Here is a 20,142-nt window from a genome sequence, read left to right as displayed (position 1 = left end):
GCTCGTGGTCAGGAGAAAATCTATCCACAACCAGGCATGTCATGAAATAATAGCTTTTTAGGGCAGTTTCTGGAGGGCTATTTTTAAGTCGGCCTTTAGCTCCACCTCAGAATATGTCAGTTAAGCCCTGTTGTTATTCTTTCCAGCACGGCTTCAGTAAAGGGAGATGCTCTACACCCCAGATAGTCAGGATAATCATTAAATAACCCATTAGTCTTACTCACTTTACAGTTCCTTTCTTTTCTGTCTCTACTGTCATGACACCTCTAGATGTTTTCCCTTATTTTGACAGGGCTAAGGATCTCCCTTTGTTTTTCAGATTGTGGTGTGTTTTTAAAAGAATTCAATGGAACACCTGTGATTTCATCTGGAAGCTGTTTTTATCCTCATGCTGCAAATAGCTGACTTCCAGAACACTCTCCAGTCCATCTGTCTTTCAGATGTGTTCATGCTGGTTGGGCAGGGTGGGGTCGTTTTTTTCACTGTGGCATTGAACTTCGAGCTTGGCTGACCCGTAATGGTGACTGCTGCAGGTGAGTTGTGAAGCTATCTGCTGTCCAGATAAAACTCAGGCCCTGTCACAGGTATCACCTCTGCTCCCAAAAGCCTCCTGCACTGCTCTGCTCAGATGGTCACTGGCTGTTACTCCTCAGGGCAGGCTCCTTCACCCAACGGAGCCTCTGGCAGAAAGCTGATGTCTGTGACCTTCCTCACCAGATCAACTGAGCCCTACAGAGAATCCTACTTTTAGTTCAGACATGAACATTCATGCAAAAAATCTGATTTTTCAGAGTCAAACATTATAGAATCACCAAATATTTGTTATGTTTTCTCGTGCTGTTATTTTATTCATCACTTGCACTACAAGCTGTGTTGTTATCCATATAAAAGACAGATTATTGAATAAAGATCCCACAATTATTTCTCTGAATTCTTTCTCCCTCAGTAAAGTGCAAACTGAGATATCCATGTGAGCAAAGGGTTAGTTTAGCTTAAGCAAGTGTCCCAAGATCAGGAGCCAGGGTCTAACATCAGCTTTCCTTTGACTCTGAAGTACTTACACTCAGGAAGTACAGGGGAAGAGACACTCAGAATTTATTTATTTATTTATTTATTTTACTTAAATGACAGAAGTTAGCAGATTGAGATTTAATCCCGATCTCCCTTAGGTTAATAGTCAGCCAGTCATATGATAGAGACCACATTCAGAAACACCCCAGCAGGTCAGTTCACCAGCACACTCCATTTCTCGAGGTAGGGCATGTAAAATAACTCTCAAGCAAAGACAGTTGATGTGTGTCCTCATCTTTCTTCTACAAAAAAGTTACAAAACATTAGGACAGATTTGCTGGTTCAAGACAACATTTGTTCAATTTGCATATGCAGCTAGCATATGTGTGCAAAACAGATAAAAAGTGCATTACTACTGTACCACAGGTTAGATTATTCGTTATACATAACTACAGGCTTTTATACGATGGTTTTCAGGCTATGCTGTCTTTATATATTATTCCACCATGATAAATCTTTATGTATATTACATAGCAATGTTTCTTGAGATTTCCTATGTATGGATATTTTAATGGCTTCTACAGTAGTGTTTAAATGAGGATAAAGACATAAAATTTATGGATTTCAGATGCTTCTGAGTTTAAAAGCAGACTGAAAAATATGGAAGTGAGTAAATGATGAGGTATAATGAACTACAATTGCTTTGCATTTGGGATTTTCGATCATGTTTAAGTGATTGGAATCTCTTCTTGTGTTCAGACTTACTTCAAAGATCTTTCATAAGTCTTTCTTCATCTAGATGCTGTGCATTGGGAATGGGTGTGAATCAAATCCCAAGCTCTGGACACTCCTGGCTCTGTATCTCAACTTGTATTTTGCAGCTGACATCCTTCCCTGTGATGTTATGTACAGGATTAACAATGCATTTTTGTAAGGCACAATTTGTGGTACTAAAATTATATCTGCGATCTCTGAGGGCTACAGCTGGGAAGGAAGGGATGCTGAACTTCAGCTGCCACCCCCAGAGAGTGCCTAGAGACCGGACTGCAGGGACAGATGGTGTTTGTACTCACTGCATGTGGAAACCTCAGTATCACTTGTAATGTCCTGCAAAATATGTGAATGCTCTTCTGCTGGGGCAGCATATACCAAGCAAAAAGCCAGTGCATGCTGAGGCGAGCAGAGATACAGCAAGTGTGCAGCTTTCACACCCAGATTGCTGAGGCCACTGTCAGAGTAACAGGGATGGGGGAAAGGGAGCAAAGTGTGCCTCCAGACAGAAAAGTAAAGTGAGCTGGATACCAGCAGGAGGTCTTCTTCCAGAAGGAATGGGGCAGCTGACTGAGGGAGTGCAGGACACAGTCATGTCCAAGAAGAGATGAAGACATTAGGATGGGGATTTTTCTTCTGGGAACAAGGCAGAACTTAACAAAACCAGAAATAGTGAGAAGTGGGAAAGCCCTCTAGAGGGAAGGATGTGCTGGTTGCAAAATGAGAAAGAAGATGCTGAGATAAGTGTTGGAAAGAGTTACTGTAAGTGATGATACATGTACCACACCAATGAACAAGAAACAAAAGGAAAAAAGGGTGTGTCAGTTCATATGGTTTCAGACATTTCAGGAGTTACTCCCAAGTCTGCACAAAAAAAAAAAAAAAAAAAAAAAAAAAAGCCAATGATGTTGGAAAAAAAAAGGAAAAGAAAAAATAAAGAGGACAGAAAAGTGAATGAGTCAGCCTTGAGATCTTTGATGTCGGTGATACTTTCCAGAAAAGTAAAGCACTAGAAACTAAGATGGTATCTCCATAAAACTTAAAGGTACACTTGCCCATACAGCCTCCCTGTATAGCAAGGGACTGGGCTGCTGTCTGACTTCCAGGGTTAATTTATTTATAGTGTATTTTTTCATGTTAAATATTTCCAATTTGGTGATAATGGAGAGTGATGTTTTTTCTTCTCCCCTCCTGAAGGTATATGCAGCAAGCTGATTTTTGTGTCCAGCTGTATGTGGCTTATTTGATATTGGCTTAACAGGTATTTTAGATAATACAACAATGTCTATTCTCAACAGCATTTTTGCTGGGATTTATATAAGGGCTATTTATCTTTTTTTTTTTCTTCTTTTTTTTTTTTTTTCCCTTTCTCTGACCATATCTCCTTGTCTTTTATTTTCCTGTTTATTTCAACTCAAGAGGGATTCAAGGAAAAAAAAAGTGGAAGTTATGCTAATGAATTCTGTGCTTCCCTTTTAAAGATTCAAACATAATCTTTCTGTAACATGCCTACTGCAAATTCAAGCATGCAGGATCAAAATTTAAAATTACTCTCACTCTCAAAATAAAGCAAATACATAGAAATCTCTAGAACACAAATTTAAATCACAGTAGAGAATACCACACCTTGAAATCAATACCCAAGTTTAAATACAAAGCTGACTTTCCACCATTAAAGATGCTGTGTGGTGAACCTAGCCCAGGTTTTTGTCAGTTATGGCACTTCATTAAACATCCCCACCCTGGGACTGGGAGAACGAAGTGACAGCATAGAGTCACCTCCCTGGGACGTAAACTGACCACATCCTGACTAAGCTGGATGTCTGCTCCTGGTTTTATTTCTACAAAGCTGTATTGCTTCTTGCCCCTGTGATTTGACAGAAGAATGTGCTCAGACCCCTAACATTTGCACTGCTCATCTTGCTGCCATTGTTAAGAGAGCCTACTGCCTTGTAAAAATCTAACGACATGTGTTTCATAAAAATCTATATATTCTATAACGACACTGGGGTTCTTACATCTTTCTGGAACAATTGAATTCTGAAACAAGCATCTCTGGTTCTTCCTCTTGCAAATGGATCAAATTACATTTCACTAGGTAATAAAGTATGATACAAAAGCCTGCCCAATCTGTTTTCATCTTGTCTCGTACAAAGTCTCAGATACGCTTACTCATTATTCAATCTAATGGGTCTGCATTTGGCATATACTGAATGTTAGCGTTCTCCTTGGAAGCTGCAGAGGTTAACTGCTCCTAACAATCTCTTTCCTTCCTTTCTGGGCATGTTTTCCCCATGAATAATAGAAACAACAGAACTGAATGTCATAATATCCCAGAATGGAGGTGCTGGTGCAAACCACGGTGATGAAGTAATGGTAGCAATTTTTTGTCTTAAGCCTTGACAATCCCAATGGAGCCTAGTTCATACCTGGAAAGATTTTGAAATGCATCGGGGAAGGAATCTGCTCCTGATGAAATGCTTGCAGAGTTGAAGGTCCACATTATTAAGCATTATCATCATTCTTCATTGACTTTATTGGCAGTGTTTCTGTGACTGTGGCTGGAAAAAAAAAAAAAAAAAAAAAAAAAAAAAAAAAAAAAACTGCTTGCAGAAGCTAAATTGGAGATGTTAAACCATTCATTTCAGAAGAGGAAAAAAATCTTTCTAAATACAAATGACCTAATTTAATGTCAGCTGTGAGCTGACATTAAATGGTAGTCACAGTCCTGTGAGTGGTCCTGCTGCAGCAAGTTAAAAACAAAAGTACTTTTGAAAACAGGAGCTTGAAAAAATATTTGGATATAATTGATAGGCTCTACAGCAAGGAATTACATAAATTCCTAATCACACACAAAAAATGAACAGAATGTTGATACAGTTAAAATGTTGTCTTTGCTCTCATTATGCTCTATAATCGTATTCTACTCACTGCACTCAAAGTAGATATATCACATTTTTAATGTAGCTTGGCTCTTTTCAAGGTGTGAAATTGGTAAGTACCAACACCAAAGGAAAAAAAAAATCTTTTAATACTGTGTTGTGCCACTTGAAGCAGTATTACCCTCTGGCTCAGAGCCAGCAAACTCCAGTGAGAACTATTTTATAGCACATGACTATAATAAAAGATATTTAAACATGGCCTAACAATGGATTAAACTAGTAAGACATAGTTTGTGTTAGATCCCAAGGATGAATATCAAAAATAGAGGCAATATTTTTGAAACAACAGCCAGCAGTGAAAAGTTTATTTCTAATACAAACCAGACAGTCCCCAAAATAATTTGTGGTTTATTTAATTCTTACCGTTCATCTTGTGTTCTTTTGAGTAAGCTAAAGTAAGACACCCGCCTGAAAACACCAGCTGGTTTAGATTTTGATTCTGGATCTCTAGTGAGCTGAAAAACTGTAATCTGCATCTGCAGGGGTGGGGAGTCATTTCTGTAAACAGGAAAAATACGGATTTCTTCGGGGGGGGGCAGCTTATGAGAAGGTGCATTTGGAAGAAGAGAAGGAAAAAAAAAAAAAGAGAGAACCTCACTAATATATGATAATAAATTACGGTTTTGTCATTATCTGGTTATATTTGCACAAACATCAATTGCATGTGAGCCCTGAAAAAGAATGTCTCATTGCCTTTAATATGCACTGCAGTGTGCACCCATACAAAATCATTACTGTAACGAAACCAGCTGCGTCTAATAGAAAGCAAATGATTTACAATGTTACTATAAGAAACTACTTTATTTCATATTATCATAAAAAGAACAGCCCTGAAAATTTGCATGACAAACACAAGAATCCAGGAAATTCCAAATCTAATTCATTTTTAGGTTTTAATAGGTATTAAATCATGAAGGTGAATTGTTAAAACCATTTCTTGAAGAATATTTTCAGAGTTTAGCTGCAGTATTGGAACTTATGTTTCATGAAATGCATACAAGTCCTGTAGATGAAGAAAATGGATAAGCCTTAAATATTTTGGATTCCCTGCTGGACCTAGAAAAGCATGAAGGCTCGGCTGAAGGTTCTGGTCTATCTCAGATCCCTCAGAAACCATTGGGACTTCACTCCCTGGGATGCAGACTGCTGGATTAGATGCTGTTATTCTTAAAATTTCAGTTGTTACCAACCCGCAGAGATATATATTTTTTTTCAGCTATTGTGAAATTGCAATAAATGTAAGTGGTTTCAACCCCACATTCTATTCGTTCTTAGTAATAGGTGGGTTTCTCAAGTGATTTACTAGATTATGAAGGATCAACCACCATGAGCAAGGACACATACTCTGTCTCACACAAGTCATGAAACAAGTTTTTGTTGTATCACAGCAGGTAAGCTTATTTTATGCAGCTATTGAAGGAGATAACAGCTGTTACAAAAAAGGTGGCAGGCATGTAAAACAAAAACTAAAGTCTTGAACAAATGGAGCTTTATAAGACCCAGGCAGAACTCAAACAAATGTTCAATGAAAGTCACTTTTATGGCTTTACTTTGGTTTATCGCAAGGCAGTAATAAATGTGTCTCATTAAAAGCCAGTAAAAGAACACCACCTACACCACCAATTGCTGTAACTGCAGATATAGCAGATCTGGAATAGTTACCTAAAGACCCTCATTTCCTAGCATTTAATGCTTCCCTGTCTGTATAAACTAGCCTTCTATGGATTTAAGGACTGTTGGATGCTAAAAGCAGCAGCTGTTGCTGGGAAAACAACACTTTCAAAGTTCTGTTTCTTTCTCAAGGTGAATTTAGATGGAGGTTGAGTGAACATGTAGGTCTTATTGGCTAAAAAAACGCCGGAGGAGAGTGCCAACAGAAAGACAAGCAATTCCCCCATTCTGGGTAAAGCATAAATGTTTTGCCTCAGCTTTATTGCTCAGCGGGTCAAATTCATTCCTGGTGAAATGGCAGTTCCCATGGTGAAGCCACAAGGAAATTCTGAAATCTTCTGGCACCTGTCAAGGGATGGGGATGTGAAAGCGGGGGGAGGAACTGGCATGTAGAAGCTGGGATTAAGGGTGGGAGCCACCACATAAAAGGTTATTCTTGTTCTAGTTGTTAGAACTTTTTTATTGCGTAGAATTTACATACATGCTTATTAAGTGGTTTAAAAAAGAAGCCTGACAGATATTAAACAGCATGCCATACTCTTTATGCTGCTGCCATACAGATGTGTCCAAAGCATAAACAGACTTACATTCAGCACTCGATTGCTCTATGGGAGAGTATCTCTCTAGCAAACTTCTCCAAACTTTTCAGGACAATTAGCTTGAGAATTGGAAACTTTTTTTTTTTTTTTTTTTTTTCCTAGTTTGATCCTTTGCTTGATCTCTCACTGCTTTCCAATTATGAAGAGAAAATATATAGCAAGTGTTTAATGCCCTAGATTGAATTTCTAAACCTAAGCTAGCAGAAGAATTACTGGGCTGGGGATTCTGGCACAAGAAGTACAGCTGTGTGTGAGCTGGTGGGAAAACTACTGGAATATCATGACTAGTCTTGGTGTTCACACTTCAAAGAAGGCATGGAAAATTGAAAATAGATCAGAAAAGAATGATTTCAAGATCTGGAGTATCTGCCTTGTAGGGATCGATGTATGCAGCCTAATCTGTTTACTTTATCAAAAGAAAGGTTAAGAGACTTGATGATGACATATTAATATCTATCTACATGTGGAGAAGATTTGTAATGGCTCTGAAACTTAGCATATAGAAGTGCATCAAGGCCAAGAAGCTGAACATGGACAAATTCAGGTTATGGATAAAGAAGACAGGATTAACAGTGAGGTTAACTATTCATCAGGAAATTTTCTGCAAAAGGATCATGGGTTCCTCATCCCAGAAGCTTTTAGGTCAAGGCTGGATAGCTCTTTGATGTAAGGAGAAACATTTGCTTGACCTATGAACTGGGCTGGGCCCAGGATTTCCAGGTGCGTCATTGTGGCCAGGAAAGGTTTGTTAATCATGGTGATCCCCATGACCGAGGATGTGTGTGGGGCAGTCCAGTCTTACCCAGTTGAACTAGTTGGCAAAATCAAAGTATATGAACCACATTGAAACCTACGGTCCCCTCTTCAAGCAAGGCCAACACTCTGGGAAGCTTTGTCACTAGTGCTTGACCTGGTCCACAGCACCAGGAACTTTCCCTCCTGATGCCCTCCATGCCTGGACTGCCCTCAGAGGGGAACAGACCCAGTAGGCATCCTCAGCTCTTGAGTACACTCTCCAAAGTGATGGACTGTCCAACAGGAAGAGCACATGCATTACTTAAAATTCATCACCCAACATTTTGTTTTTAGAATGTTTAATCTGTGAGGATCCTTCCTTAAGGATTCATCTATGATGAGATGTTACACGCTTACACTGAGAATAAGTAAACAGTAATCATTCTGTTCCTGTTCTCCTCAAACCTTATCCAAACCATATTCAAAAATTCAAAAGTGAAAGTATTTTTGAAAGCATTTTGAGGCCTATAAAATAGTCACGCTATTGGTAAAACCTTTTTTTAATGCATGAGCCTGTGTTATCTAAATATTTTTGCATCTATCATATCAGTAACGTTAGGCTCTATGCATTATCATGCTACTCAAATCCAACAGAGGTGCAATTACTAATGCTTAATCTAAAACTTTCTGTGACTTCTTGGTCTTGTCCTTAGGAATGTAAGGACCCAGGTAGTGGCAGGACACTGCACAAAATCCAGATGAGATAAACGAGTCAGCTGGAACATCTGATGGACAAAATGAAGTGTTTAATTATACCGCCTTTTCTAGCACTGCAAATGAAGGTAAACATGCTGTTGTAGTAATACGGGTTAGAGAAAAAATGAGTTTGAGCAGAAGCAAAGAAACAAAGGAGAAGCTGAAGGAAAACAAAGTATGGAGATGATTTAAAATCACTTACGAGACCTGTGCCTGCTAATGCATTTTTTCAAATGATTATGACCTACATAAAATACATTCAGACATCTTCTTCTCATTAGAAATACTGAGTTGAAAAAGATATAACCAGTATCCCAGTGTGTTTCTCTTACATGAGCTTTGAACCACAGTTACAAAGTTGCATACAACATTGGTATGCCCTAACATCATATGTTGCTGGATGATGAGACATCTGTGTTCTTATACGGACAATCCTATTTACTCCAACATCAGTGAGGGTGTTTCTAGAGAACAGTTGCTGATGCGTTAGCATGGTTCCTATTTTTCTATTGAGACTGATGTGCTTCATCTTTGATTTCATATTTTTCTAGCAGATGGAGTTTTACTTGTATTCACCACATTTTCACAGTTAGATAGAAGATGCTGTCAAATATAAATGGGAAAAGGGAGTACCACTGGCTTAAGCCATGAAGATACAGTGAAAAGCTTAAGGCGAAGGTCGAAGTAAGGAAGCATATCACTTGCTAACACAAGGTCCATTCAAAGTGGCGGGTGAGGAAGCTCAGAGGGTGGTCGCTGTATTCTAATGCTGTTAATGATGACTTCATGAGAGATACTCACCCAGTTATAGCTCCAAAGACAAACTTTCATGGAAATTCTTGTATTAGACACAAAGAAGGAATCATAAAAGACAAAGGTATGTATCCAACAAGAGATTGTAATATGTATCCAACAAGAGATTGTAATGTGGGATAACTGTTTTCATTTTTAATTACTCCAGAAAGAACTAAATCTGACTGCATGGCTCTGCTTTCAGACTGAGGTAAATTCACTGAGCACATCTCTAAAGCAATAGTGAACACAACTAACAGAGCAGACTCAGGAGACTTCTAGTGTAGGGGAGAAGGCTTCAGAGCTGCAAATACTAATCAGAAGCTAAATTCTGCTCTCAGTCACACTGGAGAAAGTTCAAAATAATTACCCCACTGACTTCAGTGGAGTGATCCTAGATTTACATTACTGTAAATGACAGCAAAAATTGGACCCAATATACAAATAATTCATCTAAGGCCCTAAGTATAGTTGCACAATTCAATCTGTAAATAACGCCACTAATGCACATATGGCTAATTTACATCTAGACTATGAGAACATATCCAGTGCTGATTTCCAGGATGCTTGAAGCACTAGGCAGTGCCAAAATAAATTTGCAGTATTCCCATAGCCCTCACAATCCTTCCAACTTTTGGTGTTGGGAAGATGCAGTACAGATATCTTGGAAAAGTGAAATTTTATCTGTTATATGTCTGAGTGTTGGATAATTCTTACCAAAAGAAAATAGCATAGAAGGCTGTCAAGCAGCACTCCATGTCTATTTGCATGAGCTCTGTAAGCTCTCTTCTCTCAATAAGTTGTTTTTATCTAATTTGTCTCTTACTGGGAGCAGAATTTTAGGAGCAGCTTGAGTTTTCTAAGAATAAACCATGCTTCAAAGAAAAGAGAGTTGTAAGCAACATTGGAGATGTGTGCTTCGAGTACATACATTTAACGCACATAAAACTTAACTACAGCAATTTAATTCAGATTCCTTCTCTAATCACATATTTATATTAAGACCTTGCTGAAGCCAAATTGAAATTTGTATTACTAGAAGGCAATGATGATATAAAATCTGAAATATTCATCAACACAGAAAGCAAAAAAAAGTCTCCCAAAATGCCAAATATTGTTCTGAGATTTATACCAGCTCTGCGACATGGGGTGAAGAGTTAAAAAATCCATGTCTTGTTTTATCAGGACTTGAAAAGGATACATGTTAAGTTAAAGTCTAACAAATACATAAAATTTCCTTCCTTCCTAAAATATTTTATGCTATTTTACTTTACTTTTGTTTTATTATTATTACTACTGTTTCCCCCCCTTGTATCATCATGGAATAAGGATTCTCCTGTTACCAACACATCGGAGGTGTTGAGACCCTGCAGTTAACTGCAGATTAATCACGGCTGACTCAGTGGTGCAGGTGGATTCCATTAGACCCTTCAACAACAGAAGAGACATGGGGTAGTCCTCTGGTAGGAGAAAATCTCTGGGAAGAAACCTTGGGGGCAGCTAAGCCTGGGAAAAAGTCTTGGGAATGAGGAGGAATTTTAAGTGTGTTTTTTGTTAAGAAGACCAAACTTTAAGAAGGAAGGCCATTTTCACTCTTTCAAGCAGCACACAGTTTCTGCTTTATGGTGGGTAGGTACTTTACCATCTTGCTGTTACTGATAGCTAAGTACACAAAACAACAGTGGAATTTAACATATCTGCAAATAAGTCACTTTTACTTGGTCTCAAGTGGCAGCCTATTGATACTGAACATTTAGGCCTTGTAAACAAAGGGAAAGAAGTCGACAAGTTCAGAACTCCAGTTATTAAAAACTTTTTTGGGACTTAATTTTATGATATTTGCTGAGATTTTCCTTAAGAGAGTTGATAACTTTGGAATAATTTCTGAGGTAATGGTCTCTGAGATCCTTGGAGACCTTTAAAAAGAGAATAAATGCATGATATATTTAAACCCAGAAAAAATACTTCTAAAGAAACCTCATACTCGGACAATGGTAAAAATCTTTCTTTCTTTTTCGTTCTTTTTCTTTCTTTTTATTTTCTTCTCTTTCTTTTTTTTTTTTTTCTTTTTTTTTTCTTTTTTCTTTCTTTTTTTTTTTTTCTTTTCTAGTTCAATGAGAAACCAGAAAGGTCATAATTTTCAAGTCATTTATTTATATTGATAACACTTCTTAGTTTATGTCAAGTGCAAAAAAAGATTATTCTCTGTAGAGATGGTGAAATAATCCTTGACTCTACTTGTGTTATTTACGTCCAGTTCCAATGCATGGAAGTAGTTTGCAACCCTCAAGCATTAGATGTACTGCACACATGAAAAGAATGCGCATAGTTAGGTCTGAAAATAGATTTCACATAGGCAATTTCTATTTCTAGTGTAATTCTTTAGATTGAGCCTCAGTTTCTGTCTCTTTTGAATGGGTGCTTCCCTAAGGGTTCACTTGGAGGTTTCCATTACGTTTTAGGAGAACCAAAGGGAAATCTGGATCAAGCTCTCGGGCTGCGTGTGCCTGGTGCCATCCCATGTGGAGGTCTGCCTGAAGGCAATGTGAATCCTCCCAGGTCTTGGGCAAGGCCGTGGCCTTTCGGTGTGCCTGAGGTATCCTGTGGGTATTTTATGTTAGAAGTGCATGGGGAGTTTGCACAATTGGGATGCTTTGACAGAAAAATAATAATAATAATAATAATAATAATTTACCTGCCTATGGCTTATGCTAAAGCTGCTGAGAGCTAGGTGTCTCCATGGTTTTATAAAACTGAACTAAGTCTAACCCAGACACCTGACTAACATCTTGAGACACAGGCAGTTTGGGTCAAATCTGGATGACTGGCAAGTTTAATTATAGCATTTGATGATTGTTTTACAGCATTTAAGCCTCTTTGAACTTCACAATGGATGACAGCATTGAAAGGCTGTGAAAGAAGTTCAACGAAAAATGAACAAAAAAGATGATGGTTCCAACGTTCTTAGTATTACCTGGTGTTTATTTGAAGTCCGATATTTTACATATTCTAGTGTAACTGTGACTCCAGATTTCTGGTTGAAAAGTACCACATTTCAATTAAAACAACGGACAATTCAATGTGCATTTTCCTATTTTAATCCTTCACCCTTTCTTTATGCACACTTTTCCTTTGCTATTTGGCGTGCGATCCTTTGTGTACCAGTGAAGAATGAGGCAAGAAGACCGAAGCTACATCCTAAGCAAAGAGGAGGAAAAATCCATACCTGGTGATAAAGGAGAAAGGCACAGAAGAAATGACAGTGGCAGTACCTGAGAGCTTCAAACCAGCAAGAAAGTGTGTGTGTGGCTGTTGAGAGCTATAGGAAGATTCAGCCTACTGTTGAGGCCAAAGGCTGCTGGAAGATGAGATCTGAAAAGACAGACCATAAGAGTGAAGGTGAAAAGTAAAGGGAACGTGCCAAGTGGGACATTGCCTAGCTCATCAAGCCTAAGAATCCCTATACTTGGTGATGCAGTGTTTGGGTTCAGACAAGAAAAACAATGGATATGTTCACCTAGCTTTTAATATTTCCATCAAAATACATTCAGCTTAACGATTTTTATTTTATTTTTCTCAAACCAAGAGAGCAGACAGAAACAGTAGCATGAGAAAAACTTTCCAGTTCACTGTGGTGGGTTTGAGCCCAGCAATCTGATTTCTGCAATCAATTAATTCAACTGAATTCCTGACGAAGTCAGTAATTGAAACAATAACAAAAGCTAAGATAAAGTTAACAAACAACTGTGTTCAGTCCCAAAAATTTGCATAGTCTCTCCAGTAAATGTGTAATCTGGACAGTTGCAACAGCTACTGAAAGTAAGTCGGCTAGGCTGAAAGCAGGAGCTTGCTGCATGTCTAGACAAAACCAGCCTGTGCCTCACAACTGCATAATGTTCAAAATGAATACATCACCCGAGATCTGCCAACAAAGAATCATTCAGCAAATAATTTCAAAGAAAAGATAGCATTTTTTTTTTTTAAAGGCAAAAAGCTTCATAAATAGAAGTCAGGGAGAAATTAAATCACCAGATTATCTGCTCCAGTTTACCACTGTAAACTGCTCTGATCCTCTTTAGCAAGTATGCAGCTGGAAATGAAAAGCAGAGTATTGAACAGCCTCGGAGCGGAGTACACTAAAAGATTTTCTTGCCTTTTCTTGTGCAAGGGCAGCCAGAATATCAAGCCTGATGTTTAATCAGATGTATTATTGGCTCAGTAATGAGAGTGGAGAGGGAATTTCAAATTACTGAAACTGACAAAAATCCACCATAATTCTTGGAATCCTCTTTTTTTAAAATAAAAACATAAAAATTTTAAAAGCTGATATTTTGGGCCAGAAATGCCTGGAAGAATGTGTAATAGAGATAGATGGCACACATGAGGATTAAGGTTCCATGTTAAATACACTGTAGATATCCACTGCTGTTCTGTGATAATCACTTTTTAAACTCTCTCATCATTGTACCTTGTTTTCTGTCCAAGTCCACTTATTCTGAGGATATTCAATCATGTCTTTTCTTCCAGTTCTTTTTTAAAGATTTTTGAGCTTAAAATGTTACGCTTGTAGCTTGCATTCAAAAGTATCTCCCTTGAGAGCTACAGTGTGTTAAAAATGATTTAGCTCTGAGGAAGCCTGGTAGCTCTTGCATAGTTCTCTGCCTCGTCCTTCTCCCCTAACTCCCTCTACCCATGGAGGGCTGGAGGAAGACGGCTGAGAAAAGCAAGGCCAGATCTCTTGCTGCTGAAGAAAAGCCATCAAAGCTAGAACTGCTGCTCTCAAAAAGGCTTCTATGGTTCTGATCTGCACTATTTGTTCTGTCCTGGCTGCTTCTGCACCTCCTCTTTTTGAGGTAACGCCCCTTCCCTCACGTTCAGTCCACTTTGTAATTCCTTCCTAAATAAACCATTCAAAATAAACAGCTTTATATGATTAATATGCATTTTGGTGACGTGAACTAACTAGAAGAAGGAATGTGATGACCTTGACACATAAAAACATGAGTTCTTTTCACGAGCTAGCATGAATTGCAGATCTTGCCAAAAACACAGTCTAAGGAAAACGCCTCTCTTTACCCAAGAGGCATTTGAATTTTAATTATCTCTTCCAGAGTCCCAGGACTTTCCTTCTCCTGTGTCTATTTTTGTCCGCTTATTCTAATCAGCAAGGAGACAGTGACAAGGGAATCTATCCATCACCCCTCAGCTTCATGGTATCCTTCCCCACGTGAACTGTTGTTTGGTTAGTGCCCGCTTCAAATTCAGGCAGTAAAAAAGGGTTTCTCAAAGATTAGTTTTTCTCATTAGCATTCCCACTGTACTGCTAAAGCAACATATTTAATCTTAATGACCACTGATATTCCTGTACTGTTTGTCCTGCATCCACAATGCTTGGTCTCAACATGGAGGAAAAGCGAAGGAACAGTACAGTCTCGTCACCAAAGCAGTGCACAGAAAACAAAATGGATTTTTCTAGTGTGATACTCGGTGAATCATGGCCGGTGATGAGCAAAACCTACGGTGCGTGCAGCCACTGAGTGGTGGCGGTGGTTTAGTAAATGGGAATCTGACTCGTTTCTGGATTAATGCTCTAACATAGTGTCAGGGGATGCTGTGTTGCTGGAGATATCATTATTTAACTGAGATGTTTTGTCATTTATATTGCACGTTACATTCAAGAAGACAATGTCCCTATTCCAAAGAGGATGGAATCAAAAGGCTGGATTGCAACTTGACCCTGGAGGGCTGTAAGAGGGAATAAATTATATCTGGTGCACCTTTGAACAAAATTCACTCTAATTCACAGGAGTGGGGGAGCTGAGAGGTCCCCACTGCCTGCTCCGCCAGATGAACAGAGAGAGGGAGAGAAATGACAGGGAGAAAGGCTCCCCTCTGTTCTTCTCACATGCCATGTTGTGGACAAGGAGAAGAGGACTAATAATCTCTCACTGACTTCTGAATCAGGAACAGCAGACTGTGTATTGTGTTGGTGTATTTTAGGCCGAGTTACAAAAGTTCCTTCACCTTCCATTACTCAGCTGCAAACATATGTATTCAAGCTAGCCCCAATTTAGAAAGATCTGATAAGATGAAAAAATAGAATACCAACAAAACTCAAGGATAAAGCACAAATCCTGCCCGCTGTAAGAGCTCATAAAACTTTTTCTATGACACAGCATGCAAGACATGATTTCTGACTTAAATTTCTGATTAAATAAATACATTCTGCCTACCTAAAATTCATTTCGTGTTTTGATTTGAGAATTGTGTCATGCTTGGTTTAGATTTGATGCAATGAAGAATATTCCATTAAAACAGAAGTTGTATGTGGTAAAATTCATTTAAGAAATAATGTGCATGTACATGTGCATTACTGGTTCCCCAATGGTTTTTTCCCATTGCCTCAGTCTCCTTCAGAACACTTTCATCATTATTCTTTCTCACTCTTCCAGCCATTTGTCATCCCCAAGCACAGCAATTCAGCCTGGGAACTTTGTTAAAAACTTATTGTGACACATTTGGGAAAGAAACCAAAGGATCTTAGGGGACACCGGCAGCTGGAGAGGAGGGCAAGCAATTTCCAGGTGAGGGATGAAGGTGATTTATCCCAAAGAGTTGGTGTGCAGCCTTAATTTGATCAATGGTATCTCATTGTCATGGTTTCAGCTGGATAGAATTGATTTTCTTCATAGTGGCTGGTATGTTGTTTTTAATTTAGGAGAAAAATAATGTTGATAACACACTGATATTTTTGTTGTTGCTGAGCAGTGCTTACAAAGCAGGCAGACCCCTGAAGAGACTGTGGCTCTTGGAAAAGGCCTTGTTGGAGCAGGTATCCCTCTAAAGGACTGTGGCCAATGCATAAGTCCAGGCTGGAGCAGGGGTGAGGGGAGGAATTCTTTTCAATCTTAAACCCTGTAGTCAGGTCTGGAGGGCCCAAGTGTGGAGATTTTGATGGATAAATCTTTAAATTATTGTAACTCTGAGTTGCATGTTATGGGAAGTCCTACAACAGGAACCACTTGAAATGTTGGAGGATGAGCCTCACAAGCAGTTGAGTAAGTGACCTGACCTGAGCTGGCTTTGGTGTCCAGTAACTTCACACAACATACTGCTTCTCCTGTCTTGAGCAACTACCATAACAGATAAGTTATGGACTAAAAAAATTCCATGGACATTTTATGGACCTTTCACAAGTGTGGTCTACAGACTAAAGGAATGATATCAGTGTATTAATTGAAGAGTGGTGATTAATGAGGATGTATAGGAAAGTGTGGGACCTGAGCATGGCTTAAGTGGTATGGAATAAGGGGTGGATATTGTCATGTTTTTTGCTGGGATAGAGTTAATTTTCTTTGTAGATGCTCAAATGAAGTTGTATTTTGGAATTTTGATGAAAACAGTGGTGATAACACACCAATGTTTAGTTGTTGCAGAACAGTGCTTACTCAGAGGCAAGGACTTTCTGCACGGCCAGCCTTGGGCTGGGGGTGCACCAGGGGCTGTGAGGGGACATGGCCAGGACAGCTGGCCCAGGCTGGCCAAAGGGATGTCCCATACCTTACGGCATCATGCTCAGCAATAACAGCAGGGGTAAAGGAGGAGGGGGTGGGGGACATTTGGAGTGATGGCGTTTGTCTTCCCATGAAACCATTATGTGTGACGAGCTCTGCTTTCCTTGAAGTGGCGGAATGTGCCTGCTGATGGGAAGCAGTGAATGAATTCCTTGTTTTGCTTTGCTTGTACACAACTTGTGCTGTCTTTATCTCAACCCATGCATTCTCGCACTTCTGCCTTTCTGATTCTCTCCCCATCCCACTTGTGGAGGGTGAGTGAGAGGCTGTGTGGTACTGAGCTGCCTGCTGGGTTAAACCACAACAATCCAATACCAAACCAAGGCAGATAATTATAGCATTCATACTCTTCAAGAAACCGCTACCCTAGATAACTCATTTATATGCTTTTGTCTAAGTATGATCCCAAGAAATGTTATGAAGTTATCATTTCCACCTGGACTATCTTCCAATATGAACAAAAAGCAGATAGGATGAGGAAGAGGAACAACATGCCAGCACCGTATTAATTATCAGAGCGTGCAGACAAATACCTAGTTCACAGTCAAAACTTGAGGGTCATCCAAGTAGTTATTTAAACTGTTAGAGATAACATGAGCCTAGGCTCAGCTTGTAAAGGAAAACTAATGACTGTGTGCAGACCAGTGATCCCCAACCTTTCCTGACCCTGGACAATAACTCGCTCAGCATTATGTGTTGTGGGCAACATCATACTTTACTCTCCCTAATGGCCTTCAACTTTAACTTTTTTAATTTCCTGTAGCTCAGCGCAGCAGGAGAAGGTCTCCCAAGCTTTTGTTGCTCACTAACCCGTGGGCCATGGGCCGGGGACTCGTGAGGGGTGGTGGATGAAGTATTATCTGACTGGGCTGCTGCTTTCTCTGCTTGCTGTGGTTTACATGGGTGGGATACAGACCCTGGCAACCAATATTGTGGGGGGGGGGGGGCTTCTGTTTTTTGCAGAAGTTAATGCCTGTGGCTCTGCTTACAGGTGCACATGCACCAACACTCCAGGTGTAACATCAACAAAACCGTGCCCTCAAAACGTCTGCCTGTTATCTCTGCCTCCTCATTTAAGTTAAATACACTTGTCTGGGTGAGGTAGGAAAAAAAAAATAAGCAGAAGTTCCAGGATTTCCCCAAGCAGCCTGCAGCAGGACCAGCCGGGCTGGGGTCGGCCTGCGAGCCCGGTCCTCCTCAGCCCCCCGTGAGGAGCCTTCCCCGGGCTGACGTGGGTGAAGTCCCCCCGGCCCCACAGCCCGGCGCCCGGGCAGGACTGGGCCCGTTCCCCCGCTCCTCACAGCCCGGCCACGGCCGGCGGGGAAGGAGAAGGGGAGGCACCGCCCGGCTGTGGCGGTGGCGACGGCGGGGAGGGGGCGAACCCTGCCCTCTGCCCTCTGACCGCCGCCGCCGGCAGCATGGGGAAGGCGGAAGCGGCGCAGCCGGCCCGCCAGGCCCGTCAGGCCGGGGGGAGCGCGGCGAGAGGCTGAGGCGGCGGCGGGGCAGCGCCGGCCCGGCCCCACGGCTCTGCCCGCCGCCCTCAGGCAGCACCGAGAGCGTAAGGCGCCGGGGGAGGCCTGCGGGGGCCCCGCGCCGCGGCTGAGCCCGGCCCGGGCGAGGGGGACTGAGGCGGGCCCGGGGCCGGGGGATGCCCTGCGGGCGGCGGGGCCGGCCGGGAGCGGGCGGGCGGGGAGCCGGGCCCCGGGCAGCGCCGGGCGGCCCCGGGAGAAGCTGGGGGCCGTGGAGGGAGGGGGAGAGGTGTCGGCGGGCCGAGGGGACGGGAATAGGGAGAGCGGGAGCCGGTAGGGCGTAGGATGGAGCCGCCGGTAGGACTGCCGGGGGCTGGTCAGTGTCAGCCGTAGGCAGAAGTGCCGGGGGAAGAACCCCCTGAGGCTGACAGGTGTCCCCGCTGTAAGTGCCCTTACGGAGACTCGCGGACTCGGTTATTGCTGCTTCAAAGATGATGCTGGCAGAGCAAGCTCAGAAGTGGTTCCCAACTCACGTGCAAGTCACGGTTCTTCAAGCCAAAGGTCTGAAGCCCAAAGGCAAAGGTGGCAGCAATGACGCTTACACTATCATACAGCTGGGCAAGGAGAAGTACTCCACCTCGGTCGCCGAGAAGACCCTGGATCCAGTATGGAAAGAGGAGGCCTCCTTCGAGCTGCCCGGATTACTCATGCAGGAGAATCCAGAAAGATACATCCTGTACCTGATTGTCATGCACAGGTCGCTGGTGGGGCTGGACAAGTTTTTGGGCCAGGTGGCAATCAGCCTGAACGATATATTTGAGGACAAGCAAAGGAGGAAAACAGAGTAAGTGACGGTTGTTTTTTTTTTTTTTTTTTTTTTTTTTTTTTTTTTTTTCCTCATTATAACTTGTATTCCTTGTATGCATGCAGTTTGGAGGGGGGATGGGAAATAGAAGCCTCGTGATTAAGGAATTTTAAAATGAAATTAGGACATTTCTTTCTTCTGTGGTGTGTTCAAAGCCCCAGGCATATACAGTTATGTCATTGGAGACTGACCTCTTCCAAAGAGAAGTTTACTGTAATCATAGTGGTCACCCAGCGCAGGCCAGGGCTGTCAATAACATTAACACTTTTTGACAGATTATTGTGTGCAACATGAGCTCATTACAGTCTGTTTTTCGAATGATTTCTTTTTTCGTTCTGCTAAAGGCAATGTCCCCATTCAGCTTGTACCTGTTTGAACCATGTATGAGACTCAGACTCTGAAGCTTGGTGTCCTTCCCTCTAAAAATGTTTTTCTTCAATTATTGCAACCAAGTGTTTTTAAATATTTTATATTTATATTTTAGTGGTTAATGAACTGTGACTTAATGAAGGCTTCCCACAGCAGTATGGGACTTTTCTGATCCTGATTAGTCTTAGGCCGTGATCCTGCAAGCAGGCCTCTACAGAGAAGAAAGAAGAGAAATTTCTGCCATTGTAGTAGTCTCCATCATTACCTACAGAATACTTTTCAAGCAAAAATGTTGTTTGGCAGCAAATTCAGTCACTAGAATGCAAAAAATAAAAACATATTTTTTAAAAAATGCATCACAGCAATTTATTAGACTGAGCAGTACATGTATCTAACTTGTTCTTGTGAGTCTGTTTTTTAGCTAAACTAGTAAAATTGTTAGCATCTCTAGAGAGGGAATGGTTGCACAAAGATGTCTGGTGCCAGGGTGATCTATCATCAAAAGTGTATGGGAATAACTGTATAGGTGTAAGGGTACTACTAGCATGCTTGTGACTATATTATTTATGTCTGGTTTAGCTAGATTTG

The 20,142-nt window shown here is 40.9% G+C and overlaps 1 protein-coding gene and 1 long non-coding RNA gene across 2 annotated transcripts in view; one reads left to right on the top strand and one right to left on the bottom strand.

Moving 5' to 3' along the window:
• Window positions 1-1,093: 1,093 nt before the first annotated feature.
• LOC118169380 lies at window positions 1,094-3,914 on the bottom strand. The gene is made up of 2 exons (XR_004752057.1): window positions 3,801-3,914; window positions 1,094-1,313 (listed from the first exon to the last, which is right to left on the bottom strand). It is a non-coding gene; the product is annotated as an uncharacterized LOC118169380 (long non-coding RNA).
• A 14,743-nt stretch (window positions 3,915-18,657) lies between these two features.
• The window catches only part of RAB11FIP2 (RAB11 family interacting protein 2), a 35,679-nt gene continuing 34,194 nt past the window's right edge, over window positions 18,658-20,142 (top strand). The window contains exon 1 of the mRNA XM_035329379.1: window positions 18,658-19,164. Coding sequence (XP_035185270.1) covers window positions 18,812-19,164 — 353 coding nt within the window. The 5' untranslated portion in view covers window positions 18,658-18,811. The remainder of the gene's footprint in view (window positions 19,165-20,142) is intronic.

Source organism: Oxyura jamaicensis, chromosome 6, assembly GCF_011077185.1.
Source record: "Oxyura jamaicensis isolate SHBP4307 breed ruddy duck chromosome 6, BPBGC_Ojam_1.0, whole genome shotgun sequence".
In the NCBI taxonomy this organism is placed as follows: domain Eukaryota; kingdom Metazoa; phylum Chordata; class Aves; order Anseriformes; family Anatidae; genus Oxyura; species Oxyura jamaicensis.
The sequence above is the reverse complement of the archived record's forward strand: the minus strand, read 5'-3'. Positions and strand labels throughout refer to the sequence as shown.